At 36.6% G+C, this 18,214-nt stretch overlaps 2 protein-coding genes across 3 annotated transcripts in view; both read left to right on the forward strand.

Annotated features, from left to right (window-relative positions):
- The window catches only part of LOC105388816 (nitric oxide synthase-like protein), a 97,832-nt gene extending 94,115 nt beyond the window's left edge, over positions 1–3,717 (forward strand). For both annotated transcript variants that reach the window (XM_038117455.2, XM_038117454.2), the window contains 8 exons: positions 19–172; positions 588–741; positions 1,330–1,499; positions 1,640–1,850; positions 2,094–2,181; positions 2,261–2,531; positions 2,621–2,812; positions 3,072–3,717. In XM_038117455.2, the coding sequence (XP_037973383.2) occupies positions 19–172; positions 588–741; positions 1,330–1,499; positions 1,640–1,850; positions 2,094–2,181; positions 2,261–2,531; positions 2,621–2,812; positions 3,072–3,182 (1,351 nt within the window). In that variant the 3' untranslated portion in view covers positions 3,183–3,717. The remainder of the gene's footprint in view (positions 1–18; positions 173–587; positions 742–1,329; positions 1,500–1,639; positions 1,851–2,093; positions 2,182–2,260; positions 2,532–2,620; positions 2,813–3,071) is intronic.
- Positions 3,718–6,980: 3,263 nt separating this feature from the next.
- Positions 6,981–18,214, forward strand: part of LOC105388815 (nitric oxide synthase) — a 28,410-nt gene continuing 17,176 nt past the window's right edge. Inside the window, exons 1-3 of the mRNA XM_011559818.3 lie at positions 6,981–7,446; positions 16,460–16,596; positions 17,499–17,661. Coding sequence (XP_011558120.3) covers positions 7,180–7,446; positions 16,460–16,596; positions 17,499–17,661 — 567 coding nt within the window. The 5' untranslated portion in view covers positions 6,981–7,179. The remainder of the gene's footprint in view (positions 7,447–16,459; positions 16,597–17,498; positions 17,662–18,214) is intronic.

The following is an 18,214-nucleotide window of genomic DNA, read 5'->3' on the forward strand; positions in this document are numbered from 1 at the left end:
AGACTATGACTTTGTCAGGTTCTCGGACCCGGAGTCCTGCCCGCCGACCTTGCCGGTGGCGCTGCAGTCGGCCGTCAACCGGCAGCTGGTGAGCTGCGTCGTCAGAGCCAACAAGGACTTGGGCGACGAGTCCGCTGAACGTTCTACTATATTCATCGATTTGGAGCCGAAGGTAATTCAGATAGTCTCTTGTTTTGGGTACATACCTACCTAGATAACTCTTTTGTTTACACCTTAATCGTATATTGTGTGGCATTTGTTTTTATCTGAGATGATTATCTTATTATTTTGATTGTGTTGCCGGAAGAGAGTTTTGAAATATAATGTTTTCATTACTAGTTTATACAGATTATCCCGTTATTCAACGTCATGGCGACAGGAGGTGATATAACTCGTCATTTTAAACAACTTTGATTCCGTGTTTTTTTTATTCCATTTTTTTTTGGTTCTGTTTCTGTACCTTTAAAATTTTTCGAGTTTTTCGCAAGTTTTTCTAGAACAAAGTTGCTTAGAAAGTCGATATCACGTCTTACCGGCATGACGTAGTCTGATGAGACACCCTGTATTCAACTAACTTCAACGAACAGGAAAGCATCAAGTACGACCCCGGCGACCACGTGGGCATGCTGGCGTGCAACCGGCAGGAGCTGGTGGAAGGACTGCTGGGGCGGCTCAAGGACGTCGATGACTACGACGAGCCCCTGCAGCTGCAGTTGATGAAGGAGACTCATACTTCCAGTGGTAAGTCATCATCATCCGCCAATAATCATCCACTGCTGGACATAGGCCTCTCCCAAGGAGCGCCACAACCCTCTGTCCTCGGCCTCCCTCATCCTACCACTACCTGCTGCCCGCCTAAGGTCGTCAGTCCAGCGGGCAGGAGGGCACTGACAAAGCTGTCAAAATATGCAAGCTAAAGTGGCAGCGGGCTGGTCTTATCTGCCGAAGAACAGTGGTAAGTAAAATCTGTCAATCCTACTAATACGAGTACGATCCCGATCATTACGATCCCGATCATTTCGGTATCGCCCTCGCCTCGTACATTCACGAGCAATGAAAAAGTTGCCGTTGTCATTGCCGTTCCATATGTCACTGGAACTTTTTCATTGCTCATGAGTGTATTATAAAGGGGAAAGTACCTACTTATGTGAGAGTTAAAAATTAACTGATTTTAATGTTTTGTATGGAGGGAGCTGACAACCTGGATTTTTTAACTAATACGGCTCACGGGTCTCTCGACTAACAGCAAAATAAATAATTTTGTACAAAATAAAACCTAAATGTTTTTATTTCAGTACTTACCTACTTAGTATTTTTATTATCTTGTAGGACCAGTCAAATCTTGGGAGCCACATGAGAGATTGCCGGCTGTGAGCGTCAGAGATCTATTCACGCGATTCCTTGACATTACGACGCCGCCGACTACCATCCTACTACAGTATTTAGCAACAACATGCGAAAACGATGAGCAAAGGCGACAACTGAATCTTCTGGCTAATGTAAGTATTAACTTAACTACATTGTTGTAAACAACTCGGAGTACGTTACCATAGTACGTAGTTATTTCATATTATTTTAGTTTCGAAAGAACAACAGCGGTCATGTTTGTTAGAACCTAATCTAGGTTTGATTTTACCAGGACCCCGCAGCTTATGAAGATTGGCGTCTGTACAACTTTCCGACCCTTCTAGAAGTTTTGGAACAGTTTCCTTCTGCCAGGCCGAGTGGGTCCCTACTGGCTGCCCTGCTCTCCCCACTGCAGCCCAGATTCTACTCCATTTCATCATCACCGCTTGCTCATCCCAAGAGATTACATCTGACCGTTGCTGTAGTCTCTTACAAAACTCAAGGTTAGTAAAAATATCGCTCTATATTATTAGTTTCTCATTACTTAGTATGTTCTATTGTAATATGATACTCACTCAGATAATAAAAGGTGCTCAAGTTTGGAATGATGAGTGTTGATTTCTATGATTCATTATATGTATGTAGGTAGACGTAATTATAGAGTAAAATTGTGTCGATCATCGTTCTAATCAAGATGATACTGATACATTGAAATAAGCAACCGTCATGATGATGTCATGTTTTAGATGGCGTTGGTCCCCTCCATTATGGTGTTTGCTCAAACTATTTGATGGATCGTAAGCCTGGAGATGAAGTTTACCTCTTCATCAGAAGGTATGAAGCCAAGTTTAAGTTAAAGATTAAATATTTATTAGATAATTATAAAATAAAACTAATCACCCATTTGTTTTAGTGCCCCTAACTTCCACCTACCACAAGACCCAGCAGTGCCACTGATCCTAATAGGTCCTGGCACAGGGATCGCACCTTTCCGAGGATTTTGGCATCACCGTAGAGCGATGATCTCCCCTCGGAACCGCGCCAATGCAGGTCCAGTTTGGCTCTTCTTCGGTTGTAGGACCAGGACCATGGACCTGTACCGCGAAGAAAAGGAACAAGCCAAGAAAGACGGAGTTCTTTCTAAAGTGTTCCTAGCCTTGTCCAGAGAAAAAGGTGTCCCGAAGGTAAGCCAAGATAAAATAAGTGGTCATTAGGCCAAATATTAACGACCAATAGGTTAACGATTGGAGTTTAATCCTGATTTTGTCCCCAGATGTATGTCCAAGAATTGGCCGAGACAGTAGGGTCTGACATTCACGATTTGTTACTAAACAAAGGCGCACACTTCTACGTCTGCGGTGACTGTAAGATGGCTGAAGATGTTCACCAGAAATTAAAGGGCATTATCAAAAAGTACGGAGAAATGACTGACGAACAAGCACAAAACATCATGTATATGTTGAAGGTAAGATTTTTCTTCCACGAGTATCTGGCACTTGTGCAGATGTAGTAGTATACTAATTAATGTTATAACATTAAGCCCCAGTTTCACCATACTCTGTTAGATCATAACAAGGGATTAGTTGTTGACTTTTGACACATCTGTGAAGAATTTTATATGGAGATAACGTAATTGATGACATTACAATGTAACAGGGGCGTTAAAATCTAACAAACTATGGTGAAATTCATTTGGCTCTTTTTAACTTCTTCCATGCTCATAGGAGGAGAACCGCTACCACGAAGACATCTTCGGCATCACCCTGCGCACGGCCGAGGTGCACAGTGCGTCTCGCGAGTCTGCGAGGCGCAACCGCGTGGCGGAGCTGCCATGACGGCGGTCTTCGCGCGCGCGCCCTGAACTCCTCATCAACTACCCGACATAGACCACATCACCACGGACATTAGTCGATCACCAGTGTTGTCGACACTCGATACGGATTCGATAGGAAAGTCACTGGAATTTGTATGCGTTCCATTAGTTTCTAAAGGTACTGACCAACGTTACGGACTGTAATGTAAAATTTTCAGCGAGCATGTTTCGCAACGCTGTGTTCTAAAGGTTCGCTGGTGTCCCCGTAACACTACGTGCTGATTGCATGAATGCTCGCTGTGTAACATGTTACATTACACCTCGTAACGGCCAGGACCCACCTTAACGTTACCGACAGGCGCTGATCAAGATGTCATATATATTGCTATCGAATTACGTTAGTGACTTGAATTAACAGCACTTGTGATAGGCCTAAAGCCATCTTCAATATCCAGATATCTTACCGGCACATGAGCAATCAACGACGTGTAACTGTAGCTGACACAATAAAAAAAAATGTACCTCTCCCACGGAGTTGACGCTGGGTTCGACAATTTATTGGTCATCCATCTCAGGTACTTCGTTAGTTTTGAGTAGTTTTGACAAAGTTTTGACAGTATGCTATATGCTGCTTAAGGACTGTTGATTGCCCATGTGTCAGGTAGGGTAGTAGGCTTTTCTTCTGACTTAAATGAATATAAATATCAAGTACATAGTAATGAAAGTTAATGATTACCCAGGAATCAAGGCTACTTAACCTATTGGTTATTGAAAACGGTTCATGCAGATAAACATCATTACAAAATTTAATGTTAACTGGTTAATATTGCAGCGGCAGCTTCGTTGAAGGCTGTAACTTATCTTCGGTTTGAAATATTGTATGTGTGAATGAGACTTTACCTGTTCAAGAAGAAAAATATATTTAGCTTTTTACAATCATTTAGAGCAAAGGTTTAAGTTTATAACCCTTCAATCAAATAAAAAAATAGTTTTGCCATTTGTTTGGACTTTTACGTGACACTACTATGTAGCCGAGCTTATATACTCGTAGGTAATTCAATGTTAAAAATCTACAAATCATATCGTTTTCAAATAAAACCTATTAGTTGTTTAAACTGATGGTGTTCCAGTTTAAATAACGCTTGACAGAATAATACATAATATACAATATTGCAAGCTTTCAAGTTTATTTTTGTATTTTATAAATGTTGCGTTGATCAATTTCTGTGGTTGTGTGTGATACAATGTCTTGATTTTTGTAAAAATCTACAATCAAATTTTTACTATCGATCGAGGTTTAAATTTCAGTATTACTATTTTAATGCTTAATACCAAAGGCTGCAGAAAATTAATGAGTACATATTAATAATATATTATTTTTAAGGAAGATAAGCAGGGTGAATTGTATATTATGGACGCACAAATGCAATTTGGTGAATTTACGATTACTTGCTTAAATATTTTTAATTAATATTTTTTACAGACATCTTCACTATTATAATTTACCTGATATTGTTTTTTAAAATTATAATAAGTTAATAACCCTGCTGTTACTATATAAGAAATAGTTAAGGAGTAATTTGTAGCACTTATATTACATTACATTTTGTATAATTTTATAAAGTTTTGAGAATATGTAACAATTTTAATAATTTCTTTACTTATCTATTGAATTCTTTTAAATGAGAATTATATATTTTGTGATATTGAAGGTATAATGCAACGACATATTTTTTGTCTTATTTGCTTTTTTTTGGATTCTCAATTGTTTTAGATAAGCAAGTAAAGTATGTACCTTATTTAATTTTTGGTGTTTTTTATCGTCTATCGTTTAAATACATAATTATGTACGTAAATACCTACCTTATTATTATGAATTATGTTAAAATAATCATGCTTCTTTTGGCGAAAGTTTAAGAGTTAAAAATACGTTAAGGGTAAAATTATAGTTATTATAAAGATTTGATGATTTTTAAACATCCCTAACTAAATTATAATGACATTTTCTATCTAATCTAATAAATAATGATCATTGGTCTGTCCTGTAAACTGCTATACTAGATGTGAGTGTTGACTTTGTGATTCTCTTTGTAGATATAAGAAATTTATCCATATTTTCTATTATCCATGTTAAAAGAATTTAATATATACAAAGCTTTTCTGATACATAATATTTCTATGATACAAATACTAAAGATATTAAAGCAAATTCAAGATTAGTAAGTACTTACCTATAAAAATTCTTGTCGTTTTGTGAAATTATCTTTTATAAATAATAATTAATTGCACAGTTGTTAATAAAGTTTAAATACCTACAAATAAATATTACCTATCAATACAATTCATATCACGCAAAATATATACCTACCTACATAATGCACTATTTCATCTATTTTATTGAAATGGTTCTTGTACTATAAAAATATCTATAATAATTATAATAACTAATAAAAATATTTCTCTGGTACCTTATTGGTCAAATAAAGTTCCTTATAATATTCAAACTAATGTCTTTGTGTTATTATTTACCTTATTTATTAGATTGCACAAGATACCGTAGTGGTGACAAATTATAGAGCTGTGGGGTTACCATACCACCACTTAACATTATCAATCGACAATCCTTAAAAAGCATCGCTTATATGTCAATTTGGACAAACCAAAAATATCGTTTTGTCTTTACAAAATTTAACATTGGTTTGGTGCCTTTATAATCGGATAAGTGACGGTTTGATCGTTTGACAAGGTACAAAACTGTACTTATGAGGCTGACCGTAGGTACAAAAAGATAAGGTGATAGTGATAACAAAACATGGCACACCATTACCATAATCTACTTTTATTTATACACTTCAACTTTCTAATAAAGGTAAATGTTACGAAAAATCGACTGATAGTGTCCGGCAAACCTGGAAATTACATTATTTCAACGTTATCTTCAGATAACACGTTCACAGAAACATGCTGTATTTGGATACATAATGTATCGTAATGTTAGTATGCATATAAAATGTACATTTACATTATTGTATTATTCACAATCAAAAAGGTCAAAATAAAAATAAGTTTTGCTAAGAATGCCAGACTAATAAAAATACAGTAAATATGTATAACAGAAGGTATTTTTGGAATACTTCTCCAAAACCAACTCTTAGATTGTTTAGTTTTTGTACCAAGTGTGAATGGATGCAGAGGTACTTAAAGAGGTACTTAAGTATCTTTGTATATTTGTATAGTGTGTACCTAGTTAACAATTTATAGAAATACACGGACCTTTACCGGACACTGGAAAATGTATAAGGAAACCTCAGTTAAGCTTAGGTTATACCTTTGCCTATGGCAGCTGGGGATAATGCTTGAATACGTGATAATAGTCAGGTAGAACGCAGATGAGTGGCACAATAATCTGGGAAAATACTACTTAATTGTAAAAGTATCTTTTCCCGGCAAGCATCGGATCACCGTATCTGTATTGTTCTATACTTTTAACATCGTGGTCTCTACCATCTACCAATTCTCTACTCAGTATCTCAGACTTGTTGATGGAAAAAGTTTGCAAAGCGCTGGAATATTCTTTATTTATTATTTTAGCTTATGATTATACAATTAGAGCAAAAAACCGGCAACGAATTTACTATTTATACCTAAAATTCATTTCATTACTTAATTTATATCAGACAAAACTCACAACAGAGCGCTTAGAATTCCCGCATATAAATTACATCTAAATAATTATACAATAAACACTAACCGGTTCTAGACTTTCGCGCACAAAATCCCCGCACCGTCGTCTGCGCGGGCGCCGATCACACGGCAGGAAGGTGACGCATCATCATGTTGTCTTGTTTCACGGACCTGACTCCGTCCTCGCACTATCTCACGTTAGTAGCACGCCGGGTCTCGTCCACCGCCGACTTTATTCCTCGGTCAATCACGATCGATCGCGGACGGCCGATGTCGCTCAATAAAAAAGACATTAAAAAAAGTTTAGTGTTATTAATGTGCTAGTGTTATCTTAAATGTCAAACGTGTTTAACTGTTGCGTGCAGGACCAGAAAGGGTCGCTGGAGAAACTGAATCCGATGGAGAAGGAGCAGTTGAATGGCTATTCTGTGGCTGTTCCGAAGTCGTGTCCCTTCGTCAGTGAAGGGAAGGCTGAGGGCCAGCGAGGGTCCAAGCCGAACCTCCGCATCAGGGTTCCTCAGCCGCTGAAGCTGAAGAACCACCTCGCTCAGGATGAGAACTACGACTTGCTGCACTCACATGTCGATGAGATCAGTAGTTATGTGAGTTTTTGTATACACAACTTTTAAAATAAATATCAAAACGTACTTATGTATACTTTTCTGGCGTGGGAAAACACCCATAATAATATAATATTGTAGATTATCAACAACTCAAACTAAAATGCTTTTATTCATTGTATTTTATTTTTTCATCTGATAAACTAAAATCTATAAATATGAACGTAATCTGCAACCCTTTTATCTTGTGGTCTCGTTTGGTATTATTATATTTTTTATGCATTAGTTTAGTCCGGCAACGGTAACAGTGATGCAAAAACTATATTGTTAGCTGCTAAAAATAGGAGCTTTATGCAGAAGTCCGTTAAACGCTTCCATCACTAAATATTCATAGAGGTGATCATCAAAATATTATAAAAAATGCTATAGATCCGGTAGCGGGACCGCGACTGATGTCAGCTCGTTATACACTAAACTCATTACAGTCATCATCATTCTAATCATTAGTCGTCACGATTTTTGCCGTTAGCTTCTGTAATAGCTCTACCATTCAATGTACAGTGCCACAAACTTATCTGTTCCGGTGACAGCTCACGTAAATGTGTAATATTTCTTCATTCTATAAAATTAAGTTTGCCAGTAGTGGTAATTCGATCTTGTGGTTTCAATTAACCCATCTAATCTATATCAATATATAATTCATTAGGAAATAATGAGATATGGATCAATTTAGTTCACTCTCACCGGAACAGATAAGTTTGTCGCACTGTACCTTTCAATGTAAACGGGTTGTGTGATCTGTGATTAGACTTTTTTTTTAATAAATTTTCACTTTATTGATTTGATTAGGTTGTTATGCGAGCATTAAATTACCTAATAATAACTTATAATATTTTTATCGTGGGACAAATTATATTGAGCGGATGTTTTCGTCTAAGACACATTTACTTAAATCTTTACATACTTAGGTAATGCGGTTTAAAGAAACCAACTATAGCCTCTTTATTATTTTATTATCTATATTTTATTTTATATAAAATAGAAAGATATTACAAGACAATTTATTGGCCAACCTATGTGAATAAAATACTTCAATAAACTTGATGAGTGCATGAACTTGGAAACATCTGAGTCGATATTGATCATAATATTATTATGTCACAACGGAGGAATCTTACTCGGTACTAATTCATTTTGATAAGTAAATATTTTAGTTAAAAGCCAAAAGTTATAAATGAAAATCTTACTGGTATAGAAAACAAATAAAAGCAATGATTTATAATTTGTGAGATAATGCCCCTTCTAAACAAAATAAACTGATTTATACGATGGCCTGCACGGAAATTATCTTTTGCCTCTGATAAAGATTTTGTAAGGTGTTCTTTTTTTACAAATGCCATACACAAAACACTAGATATAACTTTTCTTTAAAATGGTTTTAGTTTACATAATTATTGTGGAGCTATGGTAGGCACCCATCACCATGTTTTCTTACTGTAGCAAAATATTCCTTTTTTTTTAAATACGAATCTTAACAATTTATGATAGGTACCTATGCCAAGTAAGTCACCATTCTCTCTCAATCGGCTTTAGATTCTACTTGGTACAGACAGAGTTATGGCTGACATAATAGGTATACCAGAGTAATTATAGTTATATCACCCCAGCATTTAAACACATACTTACATTACCGTAACGGCTCCAACATGTACCTATAAGTCATTGTTTATTTAGAACTATGTATGTATTATCATATCTATCAGCAATAGACATGTTTTCTTATATCGCCAAGTGCGGTTTATCTTTGACACGAAAAACACGACCGATTCTAATGAAGCCCAAACAATGACGTCATCACGTCAGCATTTAAACGGTTCGTCCGTCAGTGAGTAATGTCAATCCTAATATCTTTTATCCGAATTTAATTTCTGCTTGGTTCAGTTCATCTATTTAAAGCGTTCTAAAAACCTCAATTCAAAATCAATATTTACATTTATAGACATATTTATTCGAATAAAAATAAAACTCAGCTTAAAAAAACTTACAAACCGATTAGAAAATTAACTAATTACTCCTTAACGAAAAAAACTAACTTAATGACGCTTTATGCAATATTTAAGTACATTTGACGGCGCATCAGAATATTAGTAAATAAAGTAAATATTTTGTTCAAATTTCTGATTAGGTAAATGTTTAAAAAATTGGGTTCACTTGGTGTCTGCATTTTAAGTGGAACAGTTTCTTTGCCTGTGAGTGTATTAATTAATTCAAAGTGTGAGTATGACTTGGTCCAAAAGAGTCTAGCTACTCGTAGTTATGAAGTTGACTGTACCTGCCTGAATTTCAGTCGATTGCACCACGATTCATTGTGGTACAAAGATAGCGTAACAAAAGATTATAAGACTTTGACCATGAAAATTCTACGTTGGTAGTTGCTTGGTATATGGGTACCATAAGTCATGATAAGAGATCATAAGCATTACGCAGCCCAACAATGCATGACAAGAAGAATATATATACTTAGCACTAGCGGCAATGACTCGACTTCGAATAATCTTGATTGCTCGTTTGTGTTCGTAATCTATCACAATTAATACAAACAGGATTAAATATTATATTTCATCACAGGCATCATGGTGTCTTTTTTCAAGTTTTGTGGCTTTTATGTCCCTGGACCAAACTGGAGACCTCTAGGTAGTTGTCTAATCATGGACTAATGATTTTATTCTACTCTATGTTCATACTGAAAAAAAAATAATAGTAAAACAGTTGAAGTTTCAAAAATGCTTAAATTTAATTTGAACAAAACTCAACAGTGTATACTGTCATGGACAACACATGGCTACTTGGGATAGGTAATTCATATTCAGGTCGTGGGAAAAAACAAAAAACTGCTAATTTAGTTAACAAAATTCTGTTCCACCATTCCACAACTCTCCGTCCCCCTTTCCTTCCATTTGAGACCTTACCTTCAATTATTTACGGTTAAGAAAAGCTTGAATCAATTTAAGACCGTTTCTCAAAATTGTAAGTACCAACATACCGAATCTACACATGATTTTCTGCTCAATGCCTAACAGATAAGGTTGATAGTCGATGTGTATTTGGATATAATAGGCGAATGTGTTAAGTAGTGGGTGAGTTCCCCAAACACCTTGTTAGTAAGATATTTAGTTGATAGTTTACTGCACGGAGCACGCAAACTTTTTAGTTGAGATTATACCTACATCCTGTCCAGTGAGTACAGGTTTGATAGTTCGTCGAAAACTATAAAAGTTTCAGTTTTCTCACATACAAAGTGGCGTTTCTAGTGGAAACTATCATGAAACTTTTGACAGATAATGTATGCATATGTAGGTGACAGAAGAAAACCAAAACTTTTTTCGTTTATAAATTGCAAAACTCGTACTAGAGGTCGTGTAATATGCATTCGGTGCACCCTGGAAAGTCAGTGACTGATGCTTTTCTGACTAGCTAAACCCTTACAACTCCCTTGATGCGCTCTCTAGTGTTTAAAGAAAGAAAGAAAATTCATTTATTTCTAACACACAGAAACAACACATTCATTTACAACAAAAAGGTTAAAAAGAATAAAAAAATGAGCGTGAATGTGGCGTCCCGGTGCCGACACGGGTTCTAGCTCAGCTTGATGCTATGGTGGGTACGGTCAGGTGCATAAGAAGCTGTACACCTTTATTCCTTGTCAAACTACCTACCTACATATGATTTAATAGTCAGTTGTGAGTTTGACAAGGTACAAGTGTGTACAGCTACTTATGCAGCTGACTGTACATCACACCACATCATAGCCCTGGTTTTCAGCTAGAACCTTTAGGTGAAGTCACGGTCAAGAAACGTGTCAATCACCATCACGATTAGAAGAAGTATTGGTGAATATTTCATAATATTACCTCAATTTATACATACCCAGATATATTCTTGATTCATGCAGGTATATCGTTGTGTCAATTAGCCAAATTAGTTGTCAAGTATAGGTAAATTACTTTAACACGACTATTACTAGTGTACCGTTATTTACGATCAGGGATATGTCACCTACGTAGATCACATGACCGGATGTGTGACTTCCTAATTAGCTACCTAATCATATGATTAAATGTGAGGGTTAACCGTTTAAATGTTACTCTATTTGCTAGCTTACTTTAAAAACTCTAGAACCTGTAACGATGTTATAATTTTATCGATAGTACTTATGGCATTACGAATGTTTCGTATTTAGGAGAACCCTTTGTATTCCCAGTTTTATGTTTCACTAGCTGTTCCCGCGAGCTTCGCTTCGCTTTAAAAAGTTTTCCCGTGGGAATTCCGGTATAAAAAGTAGCCTATGTTCTTTCTCAGGGTCTAGACCATATGTATACCAAATTTCATTCAAATCCGTTCAGTAGTTTTGGCGTGAAAGAGTAACAGACAGACAGACACAGTTATATACTTTCGCATTTATAATATTAGTTAGGATTAAGATTTGCGGGGCACCCTGTATGCTTCTTCAGGGTTATTGATAAGGTTCAAGTAGCGTCCCCCTCTAAGTAGATTGTTTCTGATCATTAACTCTATAACATAATATTGCACTTTACTAAGTACACACGCTCGGAACAAACGAATATTAAGCACCGAGCATTACTCAACAGACAAACAATTAACCACGGATATATTACGTGATCTGCTGAATTGGGATACACAATTAAGGGAATAAATTGATACCTTTCTACTTATTTAGAAAGTTGAGTTAAGTCAAAACTTTTGTCACGTTATAACTGCACCCCTGTGCTAGCCCTTCTGGTTACCGCACGCACCGTTATGTTTTGTTGAAGTTCAACAAAGGCATTTTTGTTCCTACCTGTTTTTTATGATTTGTTATGGTTAAACTTACGTTCTTGTGTACTTGGGTTACGAGGTTCTACCTTTTTTGGTATAAGATTTTTTTGCCTAATCTCTTATTGCATAGTAACGTTTGGTCAAAGTCTCGTTACGCCGAAAATCGTATGGCATAAATCTCGTTTAGTAAAAAGTTATTTCGCATAACATTGTTTAGCCTAATAAAGGTATGGCCAAATCTTGAATAGCCTAATAATGCTATGGCATAGGTTTATACAAAGTAATAATATTCGTTTGGCTTTAACTTTGACGGAGCGTCTCCCTACATAGCGCAAACTGGTGCCTTGTATTGTTTCCGCTGTTTGGAAAACGCTCCGCTTTGGTTTTGATGAACATGTACACCTAACACGCTCCTCCTCGCTTTGCTCGTCGTCGCACCTATTTTTAGTTTTCTCATGGGGTTTGTAATAATTATATTGGTCGTTAACTTTCGATTTTTTGATCATACAATATCGTGATTTTCGGGATGTAGGAGAAAAATACCACAATTTGTACATTTACTACATACTTAATATATTATTTATTAAGATAACATTAGGAGAAACAAGATTATACACATCGGTATAGACGAACATAAATTTGAGCAAACGAAACTTAGGTGTTTAAAGATTGTGCCTAAAGAGTTTTAGACGAAACGAGCCTTATGCCACATAAGTCTTGGCAAAGTGATGGTTCGGCCAAAAAAGTTTAGACCATACGAGTTATGCGAAATGAGTTTTGGTCAATAAAGATTATGCCAGATGAGCGGAACCCGGGTTACGAACATAGCAATAAGGACTATTGTTACTAGGTACTTATAATAGAAAATATGAAAAATTGCCTGAAATAAATGAATTTATTTTAGTGAAGGGCTTATATTTTAGCAGGTGCCATTTTCGGTAAGTGACAAGCATCAGGTACTAAGTGGACTAAAACCATTCGTCATCATTTTCAGCACTCCATTTTTAAAAAAATATTTGTACTTAAAAAAATATATACCTTTAAAAAAAGATTAGTAGGTAGGTAAGTAGTTGGAGGAAATTGAATTTTTACTTTACATATTGTTAAAATTATACGTGAGCGTGACATAATATTTTTATTATTTTTATAGAGACGCGAGTTGATTGAGCCATATATACCTACCATATAACATCCAAAACACTGAACATATTAATTTTTTTGCATATATGTCACTGCATCCGACAGCCATTGGATGTTGACCACCTCGAGTCACCAGTCTAAATTTTAACTGTATTGTGTTTCATTTTTGTATTATAGAAGATGATAGATTAGATAAAGAAGCGTGACCGGTCACTAGACGGATGCAGAGCAGGTATTCCCCAGCGACCAATGATCGACGAACAATGGGCTAGAGGGTTACTCTATACTGACAAAAAACGAACGTACGAGAGATGTGCAATCGGCAGGTTTAATGCCGGGTCCAGACATAGTGTATCGTTTGCCCTATCCTATCACCGTATCCGATCACCGTACCGTATCTGCGTATTGTATCAAGCGCCGTATCAAGTTGTGGACGCCTCCGATTCGCTCTATATCTTCACATTAGTCATAATTCTTTTGATGATCGGGCAAAAACCGATACAACATGGGACGGGCCGGGCCGTATCATAACGGCGTATCGAGATCGCGTATCATTAACAGTCCACATATGCGATCATGATACGCGTCGACGATACGGACATGGTGATCGGATCGGGCAAATGATACAATGTCTGGACCCGGCTTAATATAACGAGATAAAGTCCCGCGGCAGCGCTCCGTAACTTCGTTTTTCGTCACTATAGAGTAACCTCCCTGACACGGCTAATTATCATTTCAATACATCTGATTAGAAAAAAAAACTAGTTCTTGGTACGGTAGACGGAAAAGGTTGCATAAGAAATACTGTGTCAATGACTGGTATGAATAGAGGTAAGAGTACCTACTTATAGAATGTCTTCCGTTTGTTTTCAAGACTCGATACGCAAAGGATATTGGAAATACTTACAGAAACAAGCATCTATAGTATTTTTTCCAAGAATTAATTATTTTACTTAGGGCTGATTTTTCAATAGTCTGATAAGTGTTATCGGAGGAATATAATTGTAGCTGTCGCATCTGAATGTTTGTATTAGACAGTGACAGCAGCAATTTTATTCTTCAGATATCACTAAACTTATCTGACCATTGAAGAATCAGCCCTTAAACGCGTTTAGGTGCCTACATTTTTCATTGTCAGATAGGACGGACCTCTTTTGATTTTATCAATTTCTACTAGTGTAAAATAAATAATTATAAGTAGGTATTATACTATATTCTTATTATTATCAACTGTCAGTTATTATTACTTGTCTCTTTTGCAAATTCATAAAAACACGTGTTTTAAATATACGCAGTAGGTACCGAAGTAATATTCTTAGTTTCAAATATATCACTCTAGTGTTAATTCATGACTAGTTAGCACGGATGTTTGACATACGGCTGGGGTTACATATTTATTTACATTTATTAACTTTATGAGCCCATAAGGACATCTCGTACTAAGCTAAGTGATTTAGTAAACAACCAATTATATACCTAGGCACACATACATGTGTACGTATGTAATGTAAAGTATATAAGTATACTAATGAAATGTTCACTTCCTGCATCTAGCTAAATACTTATTTACTCAGACTCACGTGACAAACCTAATATATTCAGTTTATATATTTAAGTTAGGTAGGTAGGTACCCCGTAAATAAATAATTAAGTATAAGAAATAAGTTTGTATATAGAGACGTTAAATTTATGATTATAAGCAGATAGACAAAATCTATTGCGCTTTTTTTTTCTAGCGAGATTTGCTTTGTCTAAAAGGTTTGATTTTGTTTAATACCGGCCTACCCATGGGATTTCCGTAATTTTCCTATCATAAAAACCTTATTCTGATAAAAACAAATATAAACATTAAAAACATAATTACTGGAATCGGGGCGCCATTTACGCAGGATACCCAGGGAAATACATAATGTTTTATTCATATTTATTGAAACTGACCTAATACCTGAATAGTCTTGTACCTACAGTTAAACTATATAATAAAGTCCTGAAAACGGAAGTGGATCTTAACTAATTGTTAGGGACTGTATTTAATCGATGTATTTTATTTATTAAAGGACTAATCCCTTAGAAAGCCATTGCCAAACGGTTTTTTTTTAATGTATGTAAATGTAAGTAAATGACTGATAATGATAAAAGTCTTTGCAAAATCGCACTCTTTCATGTCAGGACTTTATAGTTGGACTGTACTTTGTCAATGAATAGAATGTAATTGCTATGAGGTTGCTCCTCAGCATTGATAGGTTCACTATTGAGCAGCTGATTAGCATGATACAGGGTGGCCACATAATAGTGCATGGGGTGTGCGAGAGGGCGACTGATTGCACTTTGATTGGGGTAATACAGAAAATAATTTGCGACGGTGTGTAGGTTACGACTATTCGCTTTACTCTACTTTGACCTGCCTTGTATTTTTTGAACTTATACAATACTAGCTGTTCCCGCGCGCTTCGCTTCGCATTAAAAAGTATTCCCGTGGGAATTCCGGGATAAAAAGTAGCCTATGTTCTTTCCCAGGGTCTAGACCATATGTATACCAAATTACATTCAAATCCGTTCAGTAGTTTTGGCGTGAAAGAGTAACAGACAGACAGACAGACACAGTTACTTTCGCATTTATAATATTGATTAGGATTAGGATACAGCAATGACGATGTATTGGTTAAAAAGTTTCATTGCGGTGCATGATTCTTTGGGAAAGTTGATCAGTTTGAAGAGTAGGTAGGTAGTAGGTACATGTCAGTGAGAGTAGGTAGGTACTTATTTGTGATTAAAGTTTTAGTTTGGTGAGCGGTACTTAGTTTGTGATTAAAGGAATATTTAGAGGTTTTAAGTCTATACAGGGTGTTCCAAAAAGGCTATACTCGGCTTAGTATACCCTTTTTGCAATACCCTGTATAAGATTTTCCTATCTACATTATTGACTACGTATCATCTTTTGCTCTATATCGGATTTACGAATCCATCCACCTCTAATATCCAGTAACATTGTTCTGCCGACCCTGTGTTTGTACCTTGTGTTTTACATGTTTTCTGCATATTCCTGTTGTGTGACTGACGTTTCCAATTTACCCGACAGACAACGAAATGTTCGGAGAAGGTGTGTCAGTCCAGCGTGATGGACATCCCTGGCCGCGGCTCCGTGTTGAGAACCCCTGACGAGGTCTACAGTGATGCGCAGATCCTACTGCAACAGTACTTCGCTTCCATACGAAGGTAGGAAATAATTTGTGCTGTTATTTTTGTTAAAGCTAAGCTTCAGGAGGGTGACTCTATACTAGTCAATACTACGAAAAACGAACGAACGAGAGCAATTGGTAGGTTAAATACAACGAGATAGAGTCGTGGCTCACGCAGCAGCACACTGAAATTTAGTTTTTCGTCTTAGACCCAGAGAGAGTGACCGAAATGCGCTCAAATGCGGTTCCCACACGCATGACGCTGCGTTTTGCGTGAATCGTCCGAACGATGTATGCTTGAAATCTCTCCGTTTACACGGAAAACGCATATAACGTTCATTCATGCATTCACACAATTCACGCAAAACGCAGCCTGATGCGGGACAGAGAGAAACCGTCAAAAAGAAAAATATTGTTATGATGCTAATGATCAGAGTACATTCGTGGTAGTCAACAGATGAATATTACGGCAACCACAACCGTGATTAGGTACCTAATTATTAATTCCTGCTGTTAAGCCACAAAATTTAGTAAGCGCTTTGAAATTTGTTGGGGTCCAAATCTGTAACCAGGTACCTAATAGCCGAATTCATAACTAGGTATTCCTTTATATTATTCTATTTATATTTATATTATACATATATTATATAAAATAATTTACCACTTTTGGACCATTATGTGTTTGTATCTGTCTGTGGTAGCGTAGCTCCCAAACGCCTGAACTGATTTTCAAATTGTTTTTTTTTTTGGGTCATAGGTAATGTTATACGAAGTATTCTTATACACTTCTTAGCCATATTTGATCAAAATTGGCTTAGCTTAGTTATGCGATTTTTTGTTGAATGTCAGTGTTTTTTAACGTTGTTTAAGTTAGTTAATTAAATAGTTTGTAAGTGGCCAATTCTAAAAACCCATATGACCCCCCACTTACCCCACCAGAGAGAACTCGGAGGCCCACGTGCGGCGCCTCAAGGAGGTCCGCGATGAGCTCACAGAGACCGGCACCTACAAGCTGAAGACCGCCGAGCTGGTGTTCGGGGCCAAGCTGGCCTGGAGGAACGCCGCCCGCTGCATCGGCCGGATACAGTGGAAGAAGCTGCAGGTTAGTGGGTAGGAGTAGGGGGGCTCTCGTACAGGGTCATTAGCCTATAGCAGACCACTGCTGGATGTAGGCCTCCACTACGAAAGCAAGCCACTGGGTGCGATTTATAGCTTTCCGTATCCAATGAATACCAGCCACCTTTCGCAAGTTGTCACCCCATCTAGCGCGGCCTACACTACGTTTGCCTAGTCGCGGTCTCCAATCAAGGCGATAAAACATGCATGGGTAAATACAGACCTGTGGCGCTTCTCCCAGTAATATCTAAGATTTTTGAAAAAATATTTAAGAAAAGGCTTATTGCTTTCATTGATAAATTTAAAATCATAGCCGATGAACAATTTGGTTTTCAAAAAAAGAAATCCACCTCATTGGCTGTTTACAATCTTATAAAGGATGTTTCTCAGCTAATTGATGTTCGTGAACCAGCTATCGTAATGTTCTTTGATATGTCAAAAGCATTCGACTTTGTGGACCATAAAACGCTTTTATATAAATGTAATAACTATGGCATCAGAGGACCTGCTCTAGATTGGATACAGAGCTATCTGCAGAA

Source organism: Plutella xylostella, chromosome 10 (assembly GCF_932276165.1).
Source record: "Plutella xylostella chromosome 10, ilPluXylo3.1, whole genome shotgun sequence".
In the NCBI taxonomy this organism is placed as follows: domain Eukaryota; kingdom Metazoa; phylum Arthropoda; class Insecta; order Lepidoptera; family Plutellidae; genus Plutella; species Plutella xylostella.